The sequence below is a fragment of the Gymnogyps californianus genome, chromosome 1 (genome assembly GCF_018139145.2).
Source record: "Gymnogyps californianus isolate 813 chromosome 1, ASM1813914v2, whole genome shotgun sequence".
Taxonomy (NCBI): domain Eukaryota; kingdom Metazoa; phylum Chordata; class Aves; order Accipitriformes; family Cathartidae; genus Gymnogyps; species Gymnogyps californianus.
This window is the reverse complement of record NC_059471.1, coordinates 130,066,027-130,085,558: the sequence shown is the minus strand read 5'-3', so window position 1 is coordinate 130,085,558 and position 19,532 is coordinate 130,066,027. Positions and strand designations below refer to the sequence as shown.

The following is a 19,532-nucleotide window of genomic DNA, read 5'->3' as shown; positions in this document are numbered from 1 at the left end:
GGGGCCGCGGCGGGGCTCGCTCTCTCTCCGCCGCCCGCCCGCGGGCGCCCCGCAACCTGAATAAGAGCGCTCGCCCCATTCCGGCCGCGGGGGCTGCTGTCGCCTCGGTGGGCGGCGAGCCCGGGATCGAGCATGGCGCCGTGGGGCACCGGCGGGGCTATTCAGATTCCGGGGCAAGGAGGGACGGGGCGGGGCGAGGCGTGGGAGCCCCCGGGGTGACGCAAGGGCGGCGGCGCCGCGCGGGGACGTCGGTCGGTGCGAGCGGGATGGCGGCCGCGGCGGGCGGCGCGGCCCCGGAGCTGGAGCCGGAGCCGGAGCCACCGCGGCGCGGCCCGGCGGCGGCGGCGGAGGGCGAGGAGGAGGAGGAGGAGGCGGCGGCGGCGGCAGCGGAGGCGGAGCTGGCGGCGGAGCTGGCGGCGCGGCGCAGCGCGGAGGCGCGGCGGCTGGTGCTGTCGCCGCGGCGGCTATCGGGCCCGCTGCCCGCCGGGCTGTCGCAGTGGTTCCCGGCGCTGGAGGTGCTGGACGTGAGCGGGACGGGGCTGGCGGAGCTGGGCGCGGAGCTGCTGGCCCTGCCGCGCCTCCACACGCTCCTGGCCAAGAACAACCGGCTGGGCGGGCCCGGCTCGCTGCCCAAGGGGCTGGGGCAGGCCCCGCTCGGCCGCTCCCTCCGCGTCCTCAACCTCAGCGGGAACCGCTTCGCCGAGGTGCCGCCCGCCCTGCTGGGGCTCCGCGGGCTGCAGAGCCTCAGCCTCGGCGGCAACCGCCTCCACGGCATCCCGCCCGACATCCAGGAGCTCCGCAGGTGAGGGCAGGGCGCCGGGCGGGACGGGCCCCCCGCGCCTCCGGGGCCGGGCCTTTCCCCGGGGGGGGACAAGAAAAGCCCCGGCGGCTGCCAGGCAAACCCAACCGGATTTTCTCGCCGCGAAGCGGGACACCACCGGCAGCACGCCTCGTGCCTCGCTCCCGCTCGGGGAGTAAGTTTTGTCCGGCCTCAAACGTCTCTAAGCACTGCTGCTGCTAACGTGTCTCTTCCCCTTCGTCAGGTTGAGTTACCAGAACTCAAAAGTCGCTCCTCAAGCAGTCGAGGGCCTTCTGCGCTCGCCAAATGGGCAACTCTTTCAGAATTTCCTAGTCCTTGGGCTGCCTTGGTGCAGAGGAGGTGCACTCCTAATGACACTGTGGTTGGTGTGAGTGTTGACATGCAGAAGGCACTGCGTGGCTTTGCTTTAATACAGATCTCTAGGTGAGAGCGAAATAAAACCCCTGGTCTCATGCAGCTCATGGCTGCACGATGGACTGCACAGGAGTATAAAGATCTAGTTGTGGCTTATGCAAACAATAGGGCCTTTCTGCTGATACAGCTCCATTCTCATCAGGGTGCTTGCTGGCATGGTTGGGTTTTTGTTGTATTTCTCTCCACCCATCCAGCTCATGTAGATCTGACAGATCAGCTGACAGATCTTCTGAAGCGTAGAGCCCTAGGCTGTGCTCAGGTGCAGTGGTACGTCTGGCTCTGGGGCTGGACCAAACCACTGCAGGCCAATGACGTAGAAACCTACGGCTGAACCGCAGCAGTTGGGAACGTTGGTGGGGTGGGAACAGATCTTGGGTAGGACTGGGTATTGACTGCCCGCATTGACCTGGGACAGGTACTTCTGAAGCCTGCCATCCTCCTGGGCAAGCCGGAGGCCGTGTTCTGACTCGCGTGTTACACACAGGCACCTTGGTGTGTTCTGCTGGTTTCTCAAGCCTCAGACTAGCCCCTCTGTGGCTCTGTACTAAGACTTTGGTTCTGAACTTTCTTCACTCCAGCTCTTCGCCAAGGGACTTGCCAGAGGCAGCCTCTCTTACGCAAATTCCAGCAACCTTGACCCTAAGTAGCTGAATTCACCCTGATGGCTCAGCAGAGCTGCATCCAATGGAAGCACAGGATGTTGTATGTGGGGTGCTGTCTCCCACGGCTCTAGGTTAGAGGTACCAGAACTGCTTGAGTGCTGGTGGGAAATGGTTTTGTCCACCGCAGTGTAATACAGTTGGGTATGCGGCTTTTGCCCAGGTGGCACAGCATGCACCTGTTGAGGATCTGGAGCAATTCGGGGTTAAGCTAAGTTTGAGAGAGGCATTTGCGTGCTAGAGAATGCCCGTGTCCTTCTTGGCAGAGTTGGGATGTGTCCTGGGTTGGTGCTGTCATGAGGAGGAACAACCTCAGCTTTCTCTCTGTTCAGGAGCAGTTGCTTCAGGGATAACGAAGGAAATGAGGACGCTGGCACCAACTTCATGGGAGAGGAAGCCAATGGAGGAGGGCAGTTGTGTGTGGGAGATGAGAGGAAGCCAATGGAGGAGGGCAGTCGTGTGTGGGAGATGATCCACGTTGCCTCCGTAGCATGCCTGGTAGCATCCAGGATGTGGTTGGGATCTGATTGTTGCGCCCACCTCTGAGGCAGCGGCTTCCTGCTGCTGCTTATGTGCTCTGATCTGTGGTTGTGGTTTCTCTCTCTCTTTTCTTTTTTTTCCCCAAGAAAACAAATCTCAGCCCTGCTTTTTGTTATGCTGCTGACCCCAGGAAGGTACCAGGCTGCATAGCACTGCACGTGGTGCCCCAGTGGGCTGGGTGCTGTGCTCCGTGCTGCACCGCTGTCAAAATACTGCTGCACAGTTACTCTGCTTTGTTCCTCTGGCCTGCCCTGAAGCAGGGCTCCTGTTTGTCCTGTCCTGCAGCTTTTCTTGGGCTGATCGTGCTTGAACCCCAGAATGACAATTGTGAGAGGGCAAATGCGGACAAAGCTATTGAACTGTCTGTTTATCGTTATAAAGTGATGTGTCAGGTAGAAAAACTAGACTAGACCCAGCTTGTGTCTGCTGCCTGCGTAATCACTGCTAACTCATTGAACTTCTGCTAACGTGTCACCATAATATAATTGAACTTTAGCTCAAGATAGCGAATCCATGCTCCACCAGGATTGTCGGCTTCTTTACCACTGCCATCAGTGACTCTTATGTAGGACTGCTTAAGTAACAAAAGGGAGCAGCACACTTGCTTGCCAGAGCTGGGAGAAAACAATGCTTTATAATCTAATATTCCTCCAGAGGGAATCCTGAATCTACTCATTGGGAGCCAGATAACCAGTGACCTGACACCCTTGCCAAAAAGATAGTAAATATGTACTGGAGAGAAGCTGCTGCCAGACCCACCTCCCGCCTGCCACTGAGAGAGGTGTCTGCAGCGTGAGCGTGCATAGTGTTGAAGTGGGTAAAACGAGCCTGAGCGAGGACAGAGCGGAGCCAGCTGTTGTGACAGGGCAACACAGAGTCATCTATTCGTTTGTGAACTCTGGGCCAGGAGGTGGGACCTGGCGTAGGTGTTGGGGCTTCTGTTAACCTCACAGCTCAAGCTGCAAGTGTCCATCTCGCTGTTGCTGGCAAGCCAAGACTTTGAGCCTTTTTCCATATGCAGCTTCCCATAGGAGAAATTTTTCTCGTGTCTCATGGTCTCTGAGACCACAGAGGAATGCAGGCAGCGTTTTGACCGGACACGTTCTTCCTGCTGGTACTGGAGTTCCTGAGGCCAGCAGTTCTCTTCTTCCCATGACCCTGGCAGCTCCCCATTTGCACCAGTCACTGATTATAGAAATACTTCTTATGTTTCCAGGGAATGTCTGAGCTCTGATGAGATTTTTTTGTAAAAAATTCGTGATAACTAAGCCTCACGTCTTTCCTCTGCACCCCATAGTTTCCTGTTGTAGTTTTTGAAGGGGTAGCATGTCTGTTTTGGTGAAGGCCAGGATTTCAGCAGGTAAGGAGTCTATGTGGTGAAGTTGAAAGAATAGAAAGCTGATGGGTCTGATCTGCCAAAAGAGAAGGAACATGCTGGCAACTACAAATGCAAAGGCCCTGGAATGAGAGGTGTGTGCCATGTGCTGTTACTCACATGAAGATAATGAATCCACAACTTTGCAGCAAGCTGGGGTCAGGCATTTCGTGCAAAAACTTCTCCCTAGCATGTTCCTAGTGATTTGGCAGGTTAATGAACAGTAATAAGAACCATAGCCAGTCCTGCTGCTGTCTTGTCTTACTCCTTCCAGCTTCAGCCATCTGCCCCATCCTTGCCCACACAAATCTTTGTGTGCAGTGCAAGATCCTGCATGGAAAGTGAGTGCCTTTCACCTGATTATCAGTTACCTCCTAGGCCATTGTAGAAGGACCACCCATAGATGTCCTGATGCTTGAAGCTTCCTTCACATAGCTTCATAAGCAGATGATTGTGATTGCTCTGGTGATGGCAGCAGGATGATGCTGATCATAGCATGCCAGCACCAAGGATGAATAGCCTTTGCTTCGTGTTTTGCATTAGGAAATGCAGTGCTCTTTCCTCCTAATTCCACTGTGTCTATGGTGACCTGCAACAGCCTCTTACGTTTCTGAGAAAGGTAACTGTGGGCCCTGCTGAGGGTTTTTTTTAATCATGTTGAGGCTGTGCCAGCTCCTTCCGTATGCCCACCACCCCCGGTTACTGTCAGCTGACAGTGTCAGTGCAGTGCAAGACCTGAATTGCAGCATTGGCTACTGCTGCGAATTTAGAGTAGAAAATGCACCAGATGCGTGAGAGCAGCCCTCTTTGCATTGCTTTCCTCTTTGTTGCCAGATAAAAGACAAGCTTAGCATAGGTAGACATAAGTGTCATCTTTTCTGTCGTTCTCCCTCCAACATTGACTTTGCTGTGTTTTCAGTGTGAGATGTTACGGTCAGTCACTCTCTCTCAGGTTCCATTCACAGCCCCCAGCAGCTCCTGAAGTGTGATCTACGTAGACATCCCACTGCTGCACTGGTTGTGTGTATCCTTCGTCTGCTGATCCAGCTGGGGATGTGCTAGGGGGCAACGTGTATTATAGCTGGTGAGCTAGAAATGCGGTCATCTACTTGTGCCTGTTCTGGACAAAATTTGTTTGGCAAGTCTGGTAAAACACAGCTCCGATCTTCACTGTCCAACTGTGGCTTTTGGCTTAAGGGTGCATGGATTGCCCTCATCAGCGTGCACGCTTGGGGAAATGTCTTGCAAGTGTCCTGTAAAGGGAAAAATTCTCAAGAGCTTAGCGAAATGCAATCGATATCTTGAATCTCCTGATGTGAATTTCGAGTTTAGTCTTACTCTTCTAGTGAATACTCTTGTGCTCAGTAGAGCACCAGGAGCAGGCAGAAAGAGCTTGGAAAAGAGCCAGGCTCTTTCCAGGTGTCTGCCGTGCATGCTCCTTTCCTTCTTGCTTGGATTCCTCTAGTAAAGCCCAGTTGTGCAAGGGCTGGGATCAAAGGCCTCAAACGCCTAACTGGATTCATCCAAGTTTTGTGTAAAGGCTTAAATGCAATGAAAATCAGAGTATTTGCTTTTATTCGTGGGTAGTATTAAGCATGTTAGACAAGCATACACTTAAGAATGGCTGTTACAGTGTGGGAAAAAGGGCAAGTGAAGCTTTGATAAAGATACAGCATTAGGAAATCTGCTTGCTGCCTCCCTTTTTCTTCCCCTCTTCAAACGTTTTGCAAATAGTGTTCAGACGACCGTTTGATCTTAAATTTGCGTGTCAGCAAAGGCTGTGCGGTTCTCTCAGGAATTAGCAAATCGTAGAACAGGGTTAACAGGAGTGTATTGTGGGCTGCTTTTAAATTCCTGCCTTGCATGAGCTTCAAAACTGCCCTGGAAATTTCTTGCTAAAAAGTTTATCTTAAAAAGACCTGGAGCTATTTCAGGCTCCATTGTTTCTTTTTAGATTACCTATTTAGATGCATCTGTTTGATGTCAGCAGTAAAATTTTATCCAAAGAAGCATCTGTGGGGAAACAGGGTGGATTGAAAATTTGAGTATCTTCTATGCCAGAAGACATTCTCCCCTTGAAACATGACTATGAAAGTGTCGTGGTAATTGATAGGGTATCAAAAATACCTCTAGTGCTCAGAGCGGGCTCTTCGTAGTTACTGGGTGTCTTGGGACTTTTTGATTTGTTTTGTGCTATATGATGACCCGGAAGCCTCAAGGACATACTCAAGCAAGAATGTACTACAGTCTCTTGGCATGTTAAACTTTGCTGCCACCACCTGAATCGATTCATAGTTGTTTGAGCATTTCCCCACTCCCTTCCCGTATGTAACAGGATTTACACAGCCACCCTGCAGCCCGGTGGTATGAAATCCCCTGCTAGAGAGGAGCGACACACGATGGGCTTGGCGTGCTGGCTGCTGCTCGGCAGCAATTAGTACTGGTTTTGCTGAGTGAGGGGCCTGCTGGATATGAGGCTGAAAGGGACTCTGGCCTTTTTATTAGTGTATTTGTAAACATTGCTAAAAGGCAGGAGAGAAAGTGTCAGCCCCCATTAGTTACTCTGTCAAATGGGGGGGGGGGGGGGGGGGGGTGTCAGGTTTTGTTGAGATGGATTTTGTTAGTGTTTGTCCCCTCTTGAAACTCATTCAGCCAGAGCCTGTGTGGCAGGTTGGAAGTACATCATTTATTCTAGCTTCAGAAATAGGAACTGAGCTTACACTCATTTGAGGCTGGTTGCTCTCTGGCTTTTCTAAGTTCCTGGACTGACTTTTGAAAGTACAGAAAAATTCCAGCTCTCCCTCTGTGTACACAGCGATGCACGAGACCTTAGCTGGCTGGTCCAAATGACTATACAGATTAATGATTGTCAGAAAAACTGAGTCTTAGTGTGAAAGGTTAGTTAGAAGTATTCACTAAGCTCAGTCCCGTTTCTGCTATGGTCCTCCTGTGAAAAACTATGGTAAATGTTGTGGACTGCCTCGTTGCGGGCTCTTTTGTGAGGAGGGCAGAGCTCAGCAGTGCTCTTGCTCATCTTACCGAGCAGCAAACTGCCCCCAGAGTAGGACGGCTCGAGACCCAGCATTGCCTTGGCCTCTAGGTACGGGCTTAGTACGACATGAAGATCAGGCCAGGAGTAGATGAGCTGGGAATGAACTGTGGCCCCAGTGGCGTGGTCAGCGCTCATTACAAAAGGGTTGTGTCTCTTGAAAATCCTTGCCTGTGTCGTAATTAGCTTTGCTCAAACAATTCTTGATGCTTTAATTTGACACAGAAATGACTGTTGTTAATTTCTCCATCTTGCTCAGCCAAGACTAGGCTAGATCCTTCTTTCTAGCAAATTGTATTTTGGGGACGGGAGTTACAAATTTCTTTTGCCTACTGAGCAGTGTTTCAGTGGAAGCTATAAGAATATCTTTGCTGTATTTAAAATAAGTTTATTTATAGTTTCAAAACCTCTTCCCTGTGCTTTTTTAATAAGTTTATCATCTAATTCATATCTTAAGTTGATGTTGGAAATTCTGAATTTGCTGTACTAGACTGGGCCCAGTGAGTTGTTAGTCTACTGACCTCAAAAAGGTGATTCAGAAGATAGGTAAAAAGAAAACAATTTTTAAGAAGCCCTTTGTTGCCACTGAAGGAGTTACCTTATTTAGTGGATTTTTAGTTACGAGACAGTTTGTAGTCTGATGTTGAGGCTTTATGTCCTAGCTAGTGTAACTGAGCGTTCTCATTACACAGACTTTACAAAGAATGGATTTGAAAGCTGTAAGTAGTTTGTAGGCAGTGTTTTTGCACGCTTGGTTTGTGCAGTAAGCTGCTCTTGAAACTTACACATTTCATGCCTTGAAACGAATTTTTAAAACATTTTTTACGATATATTTTGCACCCGTCTTCCCCTTCCCTGGTAGTATGTGTTTTTACGCCATGTGGCTTTACGGGCATTATTGTCTTCAAACACAGAGGGTGAAGAGTTAATTATTCACTTTTCGTAGGAAGTGGAAACTTGTACACATCTAAACCTTGTTTAAACATTGGAATCCACGTTATTGGAATTCCCTTGCCCAACAGTTTTCGGTGTGGGCTCCAACAATGGCATGGAGTTAAAATATGCCTAGGAATTGTATGGTCAGCAGTTAAGTCCCTAATGAGAGCCAAGTGGCCTAAATCCACCTTGGGAAACAATGGAGATTGAAGGAGGAATTTTGGTTAAAACTCAGGGCTTTGTTAGGGGATCAAGATTTAATTAAAAATAATCTCCCCTTGACGTGGTCTCTGCATGGCAGCCTTCCTCCTACACCCACTCCTCACCTACAGGTTGTCTGTGTAGAAGAGAGGCTACTTTTGAGCAGTGGGGGTTTGGTGGTGGTTTGTTTTCTGTGTACTTTCTTGCATGTTCAGAACAACCTTCAAATGTGCTGTCCCACTTGATCTCTCAGCTGAAGCAAGTATAGTTACTTCCTTTCATATAGTCAAATTCAGTTTCAGGCTTAATTTTGTGCCCACTTTGTCAAATTTCAGTTATTTAGCTTGCCTCTGACATACTCCAAAAAGGTACGCGAATCCAGGGGAAGTTAAGCTCTGCGAGCATTTCTTGGTGTGTTGCAGAGGTCTGTTGTTCTGTTCTTCGCTGTTGGGCAGATGGACCTTTGTGCTGTGTTAGTGGCCCCTGTAGCCCAAGCAGATGCTGTCATTGGATCTTTGGGGTTCAAGTTACGTGCAAGAACTGAATGAAATAGTCTCTTTCTACTGTTCTTCTGCTCCATCCCAGGGGCAGCCTCGGAGAGGAGCTTCTCTGGTGCTCCACGCATGCTGTGGCACAGTTGCAGGGTTCAGACCTTCTCTGAGTCGATCACTGTGTTCCTTGGGTGGTTTGGTTGTGTGTTTCTTTACCAGTTGTATCCATAGCCTTTCTCAATTGCTGGGGTGAGATGAAGGTGTCTCCTATTCCAAGGAGGTTATAAGCTGTTCTTAAAGAAAGGCTGATGGACCCTGGACAGAATTCTCTTTCCCTGACCTGCAGGGAATGCTTGGTGGATCAGAGGGGGCCAATGTACACTGCAGTTAGGCAGCTAACCTGAGTATGTGCCGGAGATCTTGAACCAGCACCTGCAGACAGGACCATGGGATCCACTTTTTTCAGGCATGGGAAAAAGTGTTGTCTGGACCGTGATTAGCAATGGTGTCTCTTCCCAGCCAGAAGTACCCAAACTGAACCTGCCTTTGCTCCTCTTCCAGACAGCACCTGAGAACAGGGGAGAAAAACTATTTAACTCTGTGAAATGGGGACTTGAAGCTATTATGTCAAAGAAAAGTGCTTGCCAGTTTTTCTTCCTAGAAGGCTGGAGATGCACAGCAAATACTGGCTATTCCACCTGGCAGAATGGATCTAGTGCCTCTCTTCATTCCTGTCTCCCATCCACTGAGTTTTTGCAGGATGTCCAGTGATTTTTTTCTTTTCTTTTATTTAGGCCCAAACTGCACTTAAGCCCAGCTAATGTTTTTGGCAGCTTTGGGCTCCATGACTTCAGTATACTGAAATCAATCTGTCGGAGAAATTGCATGCGTGTACCTGTGTGACTTAGATACACTCTGTGGTGTTGTCGGTATGTGAATTGTATCAAAGCAGGACTGGCTGTCTCTGACTTCTGCTGAAAGGTTGCAGTTAGTCACTGAGGAGTCAAATGATACCATAAAGAGCGACTAGTGCTTGTGCAGGGCCAGGATTTTCAGGAAGAGCCACTGCTCTCTTGCTTTGCTCCTGCTGAAACTGAGAACTCCCACTGGCTGCAGCAGGAGCTGCATCAGTGCTGCAGACCCTGTGTGTGCAGGCTGCTCTTCCTTGGAAATAGGAGCAGGAGCTTTGCATGTGGGGTTGGTGTAGGAATACATAGTTGTCTCATGCCTGCCTACAGATGTAACGGTGACTGCAGGAGGCTGGAGGTGAATTTCAACATTATCTGTTGTGAAACATTAGCTCTGTTGTAATTTTGATGTACAACTCGTTTTTTTTTTTTTTTTTTCCCCTCGGCAAATTTTCTCGTACATAGTCATCTGTAAGTTTTCTTTAAGAAATGCAGGAGATGACCTAGTGTTAAATGAAACTGGAAATGACCTTAATGAAATGATGCAGTGTTTTCTCTTCTCTTTTTCAGTTTAGAGTTTCTATACCTCGGAGGGAATTTCATTACTTCAATTCCACCTGAATTAGCAAACCTGCCTTCTCTAAGCTATCTAGTTCTGTGTGACAACAAGATCCAGAGCATTCCACCTCAGCTGGCACAGTGAGTATTTACTGTCATCAGGCACCTGCTGTAATTAACTATTTGAACTTTTTCTTCTGCATGTGGGGATAAAAGCACCTGGGAGGACCTATTTGTCCTTCAGTTTGTTAATGTGACTAGACTTGAACAAGAAGATCCTTAGCATGGTGCATTGCAGGCAGACCATGAATATATAATATGGAAATCTCAATCAAAGGATTATGGAAAAAAAAAATGTCACCAAGTATACACTTTAAGGTGAATGAATAGATTTGTACAGGGAGCCCTGAGAAGTATCTGGGCAACTCAGAAAAGATAAACTGCCATGCTACCGTATTCTTAGTGATGAATGCTTGGTCTGTTTTGTCTTTCACCCAAAGCCTTTTTGTGTGTGCTTTTGTGTTGTACTATCCTCTGTGTTCCCTTGGCATTTCTTACGCTAGGATCTCAGAATGTTTTAGTGTTCGTTAAATCCTACAGCACAGCTCTAGAGGATAAGTTACTGCTTTATCTGTTTCAAAATTGGGGGGAAGAGGACACTGCAAACTCTGTATGGGTAGCCTAAGATGGGAGGTGAACAATTCAGTGTGTAGCTATAACCCCAAAAGCAATTAAATGGCAGCACAGAGTTTTCCGAGTTGGAATTTGATGGCATAGTGGGATTATTCTTGATGTACAACGTCCAGTTGTCTTGGAACTTGTACTGGTTTGAGAACATCCCTGGACGCAGTGCTGGAGCATTGCTTTGTGCTTCCTGAGAGAGGAGAACGCCTCTTTCAAAAGCCAAAAAACTGCTTGTCACCTGTGCTGATGCTAGCCTGGCCTGACCTTGCTTAGCTTTTGAGATCTGGTAGTATCTCAGTGCAAGGTGATGCAGCCACAAGCAGTGAAAACATGGGGTTTTCCAGGGTTGGCTGCCTACCAGCAATCATCTTTAATGCATGAGTGAAAGCAGGTGACTTATTCGAAGTATTGCACGGAACCGTTCTTGATGCATGCACTGGGTACAAGGAAACATTATTTCCCCTGAAAGCACTCAGTTTGTATACCTTTGTTCTGTGCTACCTTTTTTGGTGGAGTGTATGGGGGCAATACTGAGAGGGACAGCAGCATATTTAAGACTGTGTTTCTTTAACAGGCATTCCAGAGCTGAGCCAGGTTTTCTAGGGCATTGTGTGTGCTGGAGTAGCAGCAGGTCTTTTAGCATGAATTTATGCTTTAATAGGAAAAAAAGCCAAAGAAAAAGAAATTGGTGGGAGAGGGGAGAGTAACCAGGCCTGTGTAATGCAGTTGTGGAATAATTTTTGCTTGCACATCTTGACTGGGTTTCCATCTCCATCCTCAGGCTGCATTCCCTGCGTTCCCTTAGCCTGCACAATAACCTGCTGACTTACCTTCCTCGAGAGATCCTTAACCTGGTTCACCTGGAAGAGCTGAGCTTGCGTGGGAACCCACTGGTGGTTCGGTTTGTCCGTGACCTGACCTACAATCCCCCAAGCCTTCAGGAACTGGCTGGACGCACAATTAAAACTCGCAATGTTCCCTATGCTCCCAGTGATCTCCCGGAGAATCTTGTCCGGTATCTGAGCTTGGCCAGCAACTGTCCCAATCCTAAATGCGGCGGTAAGTTCACCTTCGCTGCTCTGCTTCCTGCTTTTACCTGATGGGTTTTCTTTCCCTCTGACTTGCAATGACTTTAGTAGCTCAGTCAGGTTAGATGTGTTGTTGCATCCAAATTCTCTAGGTCTCCTGCAAACTTGTCTTTAAGGAACCTTGTTCACTTAGGAACAATGTTCAAAGTTGTAGTGCTGGTTCACTGTCTTTGCATGGGAATGTAAGACAGTGTTTCTGTCACGGTCTTTGCAGCTCATCCCACCACTCCACTATGCTTTTATGGTCTGAAGTTTCCAATCCGTCTGCCCCAAAATAGCTTACACTAAGTAATGGACAGGAGATCTTTTGCAAGCACTCTTGCTGAACAGCAAGCTTCATTTCTGGATGGAAGAGAGGAGAGAGGCTGTAGTGCTTGGCAGTTACCAAGAGCAACGTGTTTAGCTCTTGCTTGGGACTACTAGTGTGTAGTTCCTGGAAGGAGAGGACTTCATAGAAAAGCCTGGAATGCTTGGGCTTAATTTGGTTTAATGCTTAATCTTTATCCAGAGTAAATGATCTGCGCATTTAGCCTTTAGAAGATTAAGGAAAGAAAATCATTAATTAGTATCTACCCTGCAGTCATAATGCAGGCTGTTATCTTATCTCCTTACAGGACAATATCAAAGCATGCTCCGTAAGCAAAGATGGAAGGGCTGGGACTTGTGTTGGAAGGGAAAGAAATGTTTCCTTTTGTACAGTTTTGCACAGCTTGGATAGCAGTGGATTGGTGTTGCTCTTTCTCACTTTTCCTTATGAACTAGCACAGTACTGCAGGAGAAAAGCTTACTCCAGACCAGCTAGGACTTAAAACACCGCTGGAAACTTCTGAAAATGTCACTGTCTAAAATCACTTGCTGTGACAGGAAGAGAATGTAATTGTGTGTTACAGCCACACTGTTGCCATGGAAAGTAGCATCCAAACTCAGCATGGTGACTTCACTCAAGCAGAAGAAAAGTAGAGCTATGAAGGTCTGTTTGTGAACACATTTTTGCTAGCTGGTAGAAGAGGTTTTACAAGTTTGAAAATAGAGTGGATGAATTAATTTGACATTTAAGAAGTTTGCAAATTCCCAGCCTGAGATTTCTCCCTAATGGTAAGAAGAAATTGCCAGATTCTTTGGAAGTAGCTGCCGTGTGTCTTTTCATGTAGAGTGTGCCGTCCTGAATCACCTACCAAATACAGTTTTACAGAATTATTTTTTTTTTTACTAAGAAAAGAAATTTCACGTTTTCCGTAGATGTCCTGGTCCCTTCTCTTCCTCCAGTATCCCTTGTGCTTCTACGTTCAATGCAGTGTCAATTAAATCCTAATTTGAGGCACTTGCACCAGCCGCAACAACCTTGCAGAGTTTACAGATTTCTCCGCACGGTGTCTCATATGTTGTTACTGTTCCCTCTGCCCTTACAGGCGTCTACTTTGACAGCTGCGTCAGACAAATCAAGTTCGTTGACTTCTGTGGGAAGTATCGCCTCCCGCTGATGCACTACCTGTGCTCCCCAGAGTGCTCCTCTCCCTGCAGCTCTGCCTCCCAGAGCTCTACTTCCCAGAGCGAGTCTGACTCTGAGGACGAAGCCAGCGTCGCTGCGCGCAGGATGCAGAAAGTCCTCCTGGGATAATGGGGAGCGAGAGGGGAAGACGGGAAGGAAAATGTATTTGAAAAGCAATAATGGAACAGGGAAGCACGAGCCTCTGGCCTGAAGGGCTCACGAGAAACTGTCCTCAAGTCCATGTAAGGGGCAGAACATCTTGGCAAGCCTAGACTTGCTTGGTGCAGTGCTACTTAGGAGAACTCGCTCAGTGGCATACTGCCTGTAGGGTGCCTGGGGTTGTTAGAAACATCTCCTGTCTGGGAGACACCCCCCCTCCCTCATACAGGCTGGGGAGGGGGATTTGTTCTCACTGGCGGATTGAGAAGGGTTTTAATATATGACACTTCACTGGACTTCAGTCATCCTGCAGAGCAAGGGAGACTGTCCAGAGCTTTTAACACTGTGGTAAATTAGAAACAGGCTAATGATGCCATGTGAGTATGTATGGACCCCAATGTTTTATATAGCGTTTCGATTCTTTGCTGTCTCCTTTGATTTCAGTTACAGATTTTACACCCATCCACTAAAAATGGGCGTTGGGGTTTTCTTTGTTCAGGAGTAGATTTTTCCAAACTCTGGTTACTCTTCCTTTGCTTGGAGGTGTAGGGTCTCTGTGCTATTACAGATGTTACAGCCATCATAGAACTGGGCCACCTTTTTTCTCCCTTGTTATACCAAACTGCTCTTAGTGTTTCCTCCTAACTGTATTCGTTATTTTTCCTCCTTCTGCCTCTTCCCATTACACCTGGAGTGTTGCTGTCTTTATGGTGCCTTCAGAAAACAGACGAGGTGTTCTATTGAGACTTGGTATTACTTCAGACTTGTGGCTGTACATGCCTGTGCAAGGGACCAGATGCGATGCTCTATATCATGTTTTTTAGTCTCAGCTTACTGGAGCAAATCTGCATTTATATCTGTGAATTGCAGGAAAGGTCTTGATTGACATTTCTTGTTTCTAAACAACAATGTCCCCCTGCTGCAGCTAGCTCTGCTATGCTTGGTACAGAGTTACTTCTTGTCTTTAAGGTCATCTGCTTAAAGTAGGCAGCAGCTTAATGAATTGGAAGTACTGAGAGAAGTGCTGTGGAGAATGGGTTTTTTTTGTTATTCATAATACGAGAGGAAAAGCTGGTAGGGAGGCTAAGGCGTGTTGTCTTAAGCATCTTGCACGAGGTGGTTTTGAAACCTCTTCCTTATTTATTTGTTTGCATTTGCCTTTGTTATAATAGCTTTGGCAGTCTGCTGGATTGTTCAAACAACACAGTCAGTTATCTTAAACTATGTTTAAAGGAAAGCTGCAGAAAATAGCTCAGAATTTTTAAGTATCAAGGAATAGCTTATAAAAATTAATATTATGAATTGCCAGGTATCTATAAATCTACTTTATAGGGCTGTTGGGTGTTTTGCTCAGTGAGAGCTGCCCCTTTATTAATATTTCATGGCAGACAGTCCTTTTGATGCAGTTTCAGATAGAGCAAATCCAACTGTGCCTTTGAATGCATGAGCAGAGCAAATATATTGTGTTAAGAAGCTAAATGAACAAGAAAAACTTATCTTAACCCACTTTAGCCCTACGGGGGAAATTAAAAACCTGTGCTCCTCTCCTGCATTCAGAAAACGCATGTACCTATTTGAATATCTTACGGCAGCTCTGTGTTAATGGTCCTGTTTAATTATATTTGACACTTTATATGTTAAAGCACTTTGATAATTCTAGTCTTTGTAACTAGCTTTAGTGATTTTTTTTTTTTTTTGTTAGACTACAATTTTTCCTTTCATGTGACCTGAAGAACAAGGTCTGTGAAACTTTGTATGTTCCAGTCTGTCTCGGTGTGCAGGTTGAACTTCTTGCCTTGCATTTCCTTGACAGCACTGCTCATTTCCCCGGTTTCCTTTGGAGAGAACTGGAATTTGAAAGAAGTGATCTGGTTATAAAATAGCACCCCATCCGTTATTAATCATTGCAACTTAGTCTGAAGATTCCCCACACGCACAGATCCACAAGGAACTAAACTGCACGTGCTCTGTGCCTTTCCAAATAATTTTTTTTGTAAAGTATATTTTTAAGACACAATGAGGTATATGTGCAAAGCAACTGGATGTCACTTTAGCAAATTCTGTGAGGTTTGCTTGGGAAGAAGAACCTACAGATTTTGAGAGAAACCAACTGCATGCTGGTGGTTAAATTGGGATCAGTGAGTGGCCTGTGTTTTGTTCTTCATCTCCTCTTTCAGATGCTTCTTCCTGTCCCAAGTAAATATTGTCATACCAATGCTGAAGTAGACTGATTGCAGAGCCACAATTTTAAATTGGCTGCTAGTATAACAGTAGAGAGCAACTGAGTGATCTAGAGCTTGGCTCTTCTGCCAGTGTAAGTGAGCCACACAAGTTGAGATCTCAAGATCTTTTGAGCTCAGGGCCATGAGGTACCACCTTCCTTTCTTCTCTTTAGCAACAGCTGTCTTGAAGTCATGCATTTTTTTTCACTTCACAAAGTTACATTTCACCACGGTTCCTGTTTGCACAGTAGCACCTCTGCGTGTGACAGGTTAAGACCAGTGGTGGCTGGTTCTCATTTAGCTCCATTCTTAATTGCATTTTCTTTCCTAACTGAACAGGCATCCCATTTCTGCCCCAATTCTAATAGGGCTAATAGGCTAATCTTTTTTCACAGCTTCTTCACTGTAGCCAGGTCAAAACTTGACAGCTTATGCAGTTGATATCTCTATGCATTTTTAGACTTGATTAAATGTCTTGTCTCTTAAAAATTTATATATATTCCCGAATATAGCTACCAATTTTTCTTTTTGCTGCTGGGCTTTGAAGTGCAATTCAAGTAAGTCAGAATTTAAAACAATCAAGGACTTGTAAGAAAAACAAATGGTGGGTTGGTTGTGGGTTTTTTTTTCCCCTTGAAGGTGGATTTGAGAGGACTAGGGATGCAGGTTTGTACTGTAGTGCCTAATGTACTGAGCAGGAGTCAAGTTTTTCCAGCAATTGTTAGCCCTCAAAGACTGGAAAATGTACTGGGCAATAAAATAGGTAAGACACAACTTGAAGATGCACTGTTGGATGGTTCCTACCGTCCCCTTCTCAGGGGCCCTGAGAAGTAGACAGTGATTTTGCCAGCATGATAGCTCTTTTTGTCAGTTTTAAATAGTGGATTTCACTTCCTACAGATGCGTCTCCGAGTGAAGTCTTCAGTCAGTGTTTTGGTATCAGTCCCCTTGTTGCTACAGCAGCCCAGCATGTCCGGCTTTTGAAACTGTTCTTAAGCTGAGACACAAGTGTGTGAAGCAAAGCTGCTCGTTCCTTCTTCCCCGCGGGGCCCGGGGCCCTGCCTGCATTCATTCTCTGCCCCACCGTCTCTCTGCCAAGGGGAGCTGCTGGTGCGTTTCTGAATGCAGGTACTTAATGTGAACAGTGGGATTGTGTTAAAAAGAAGCAAAATATCAATTTGACTGGAAGCAACTTACACAGTTGCCAATTCTTTTATGTTTTTCTTTAATAAGAGGTGAGACTTGAGGAAGTCAGTAATGAATATTTAAACATACTCTGAAGTGGCCAGATGCAGTTTTTCATGAGCTTCTGTCCTGGTCATTTTAAGTCTTTGAAATCTTGTGTTGAATTATAATGGGGGGGGGGGGGGGGGGGGAGGGGAGAACCAGCTCCTTTTTGTTCCTTACTCTTGTTGGCAAAATGAATGGAAGGAATTTAATCCAATGAAAGTAATGAAACTTAATCCCTGCAATGTATCTTTGTTACCCAGTTCAAAGAACTATTTTAACGTATCTTATTCACATCATGCACTCCCTCCCCAACTGAAGATACTTCAAATAGACTACTTCAGAATGCACACTAATACAGCAGTAACTCTATCTTGGAAACCTTTCTATTGATTATTTCATTTGCCTGCCTGACTAGAGGATTGATCTTTTACTGACCTGAACATTAAGGGTAGAAAGGGTTCTCATCCAGCCCTCTTGTTGAATTTTTATCATGAGCATTTGTTTTAGGAAGTCTTAAAGTGCCTTATGTTTTTCAAAGTGTATTTTGCTAGAAATGTATGAATGTAGAATATCTCTAACAGTATTTCATTATGAGCTGTAAAACAAATCGCAAACACTAAACCAAAAATGTTATTTCTACAGTTGTCTGTCCGTTATTTGCCGACATCTCGATTCTGGTATTGCTGCAGGCAGAACCCTTGCAGAATTGTAAACATTAAAAATGGGGCTATACGTGGTCGGGGAACAGATGAGATTTGACCTGTGCTGTGTAAAACCAAGGGTAGGTGAGACTTCCAAAGGGACTGCTGAAACTCTTGGCTTTTGGGGCCCACTTGTGACAGACCAGTGTGTGTTACAGACCAGACTCTGTTTTACTTCTGGTATAGCGTTGCAGAAATTTGCTCCACAGTTTAAAGGTAGAAGTAACTCACGGGCAAGATAAATACACGAACAAGAGAAGGCAGTGTCATGGCGGAGTTTTCCAGCAATATGAAACAACAGTTCTAAACTTCTTGAATTGTTTCCCTCTTAATACACTAATCCTGAAACCTGTAAATGACTTTTTGAATGTTAATTTTCTGATCATGTTAACTGGCTAATGTGTTCCCATTTCTTGTGTAATCCCATATTTCCTCCTACATCCTGAAGAGTTTTTGTGATCTATTGCCAAAAAGTTTCAGATCCTGCCGTGCAATTACCAGTTGTCAGTGCAGAAGTGTGGTGTATTGGAAAATGGGACAGTGGGAAACAAGAATTACTTGATATTAACTTCAGCAGGAACTATTTCAGAGATGGTTCAACTTCATATGTAATGAAAAACCTCTCAAATTATGCAGTGGCCCCATTTCAAATAACATAAAATACCAAGGAATGCAGTGACCTTGCCTGTAATAACCAGGCTGAGAATATTCTTGCCCCTTTTTGTTAACTAATTTAAAGATACCTTTTTCTGTGCCTTCTTCATACCTTTCTTATATTTGGAAACAAAATCATAGAAGTGCTGGTTCAAAGGAACCTCTGGTGGTCTCTAGTCCAGCCTCTTCATTTAAGCAGGACTATTGCCAGCACCAGTTCAGGTCGCTGTGGGTTTGTCTAGCTGAGTCTTAGAAACCTCCAAGGATGAAGAGTCCACAGTCTCTCTGCCTCTGGTGCTATAATCTCCTCCTAGTGCAGAAGTCTCTCCAAATGTCCAACATCTTCCTGACATTAGTTGCTCATCTTCAAATCTCAAGGAGCAAATCTTGGCTCTCAAACTTTCTTCTCTGCTTTTAGCACTAATGCAATGAGAAGAGTGTAAATGAAACATGAGTTACGTAGATGCCTGAAGCAGATGCTCAGAATGTCAAATTGATATTTTGGGCTCATGTAGCATTGTACAGATCTAAAAGGGAGCATTATGTCGATGCTTTGGAAGTGCTCTTCATAAAGTAGAGCTATGCATTTCCTACTCAGATGGGCTGCTTTAGGTGATCAAGACAGCTAGAGCTGAATGTATGCACCTTTTCCTCTGCACTAAGGTTGTGAGTTGCAGTTGCCAACCATTTAAAAAAATTTATTGAAAGAAAGTTAGTCCTAGTGCTGCATTGAAGAAGGCCAGGGCCATCTGCACCCCTAGTCACAGTCTGGAGATGGCATGCCATGTCCGCGTGTCTCTTCCCGTTCCAATAGCCACTGCTCTCTAGTGACTTATCAGAGGAGGGTTGAGAGCATGTGTTCTTGTACTACAGCTTGCTGCGGTCTCCTCTCTCACCAGTCAGCAAAGTGGAGAGTCTTGACAAGGAGGTGTAACAGCAGCCAAGGTCCTTTTCAGACAGAGGGTAAGGTAATCCATAGCAGAGCCCAAGTCCTGGTTCCAGCTGGTCTTTTGTGGCGAGGTGAGGGTGCAGCTCGTCTGGTGTCAGTTCAAGGACTGGTCACCCAGGGAACACCAGGACCCTTCTCTTTGTCCTGGCCTAGGACTTACTGGTGGCAGCTCAAAGCTTGCTATCAGACTGGCAAAGGATTAAGGTATCTTCAGAGTGTTGTCCAAACGCCCTGTCTGTAACCCCTTCTTGATGCCGTGGAAAAAGCAGGACCTGAAGTCAGTACTGATTAGCAAGTTGTACGTTTATCCTAAATGTTACGCTTTGATCAGAGTGTCAAAGCCCCGCAAGGCTGGCTGCCACTTACACATCTCTGAAGATCATTGCTGGTGTGTTGGCAAACGAA

At 46.3% G+C, this 19,532-nt stretch overlaps 1 protein-coding gene across 1 annotated transcript; it reads left to right on the top strand.

Moving 5' to 3' along the window:
- The first annotated feature begins 266 nt into the window (after nt 1-266).
- On the top strand, nt 267-16,935 carry LRRC58 (leucine rich repeat containing 58). Its single transcript, XM_050894054.1, has 4 exons — nt 267-802; nt 9,964-10,092; nt 11,417-11,694; nt 13,133-16,935. The coding sequence occupies exons 1-4, from the start codon at nt 267-269 to the stop codon at nt 13,339-13,341; spliced, it is 1,152 nt and encodes a 383-aa protein (XP_050750011.1). The 3' UTR covers nt 13,342-16,935.
- Nucleotides 16,936-19,532: the final 2,597 nt, after the last annotated feature.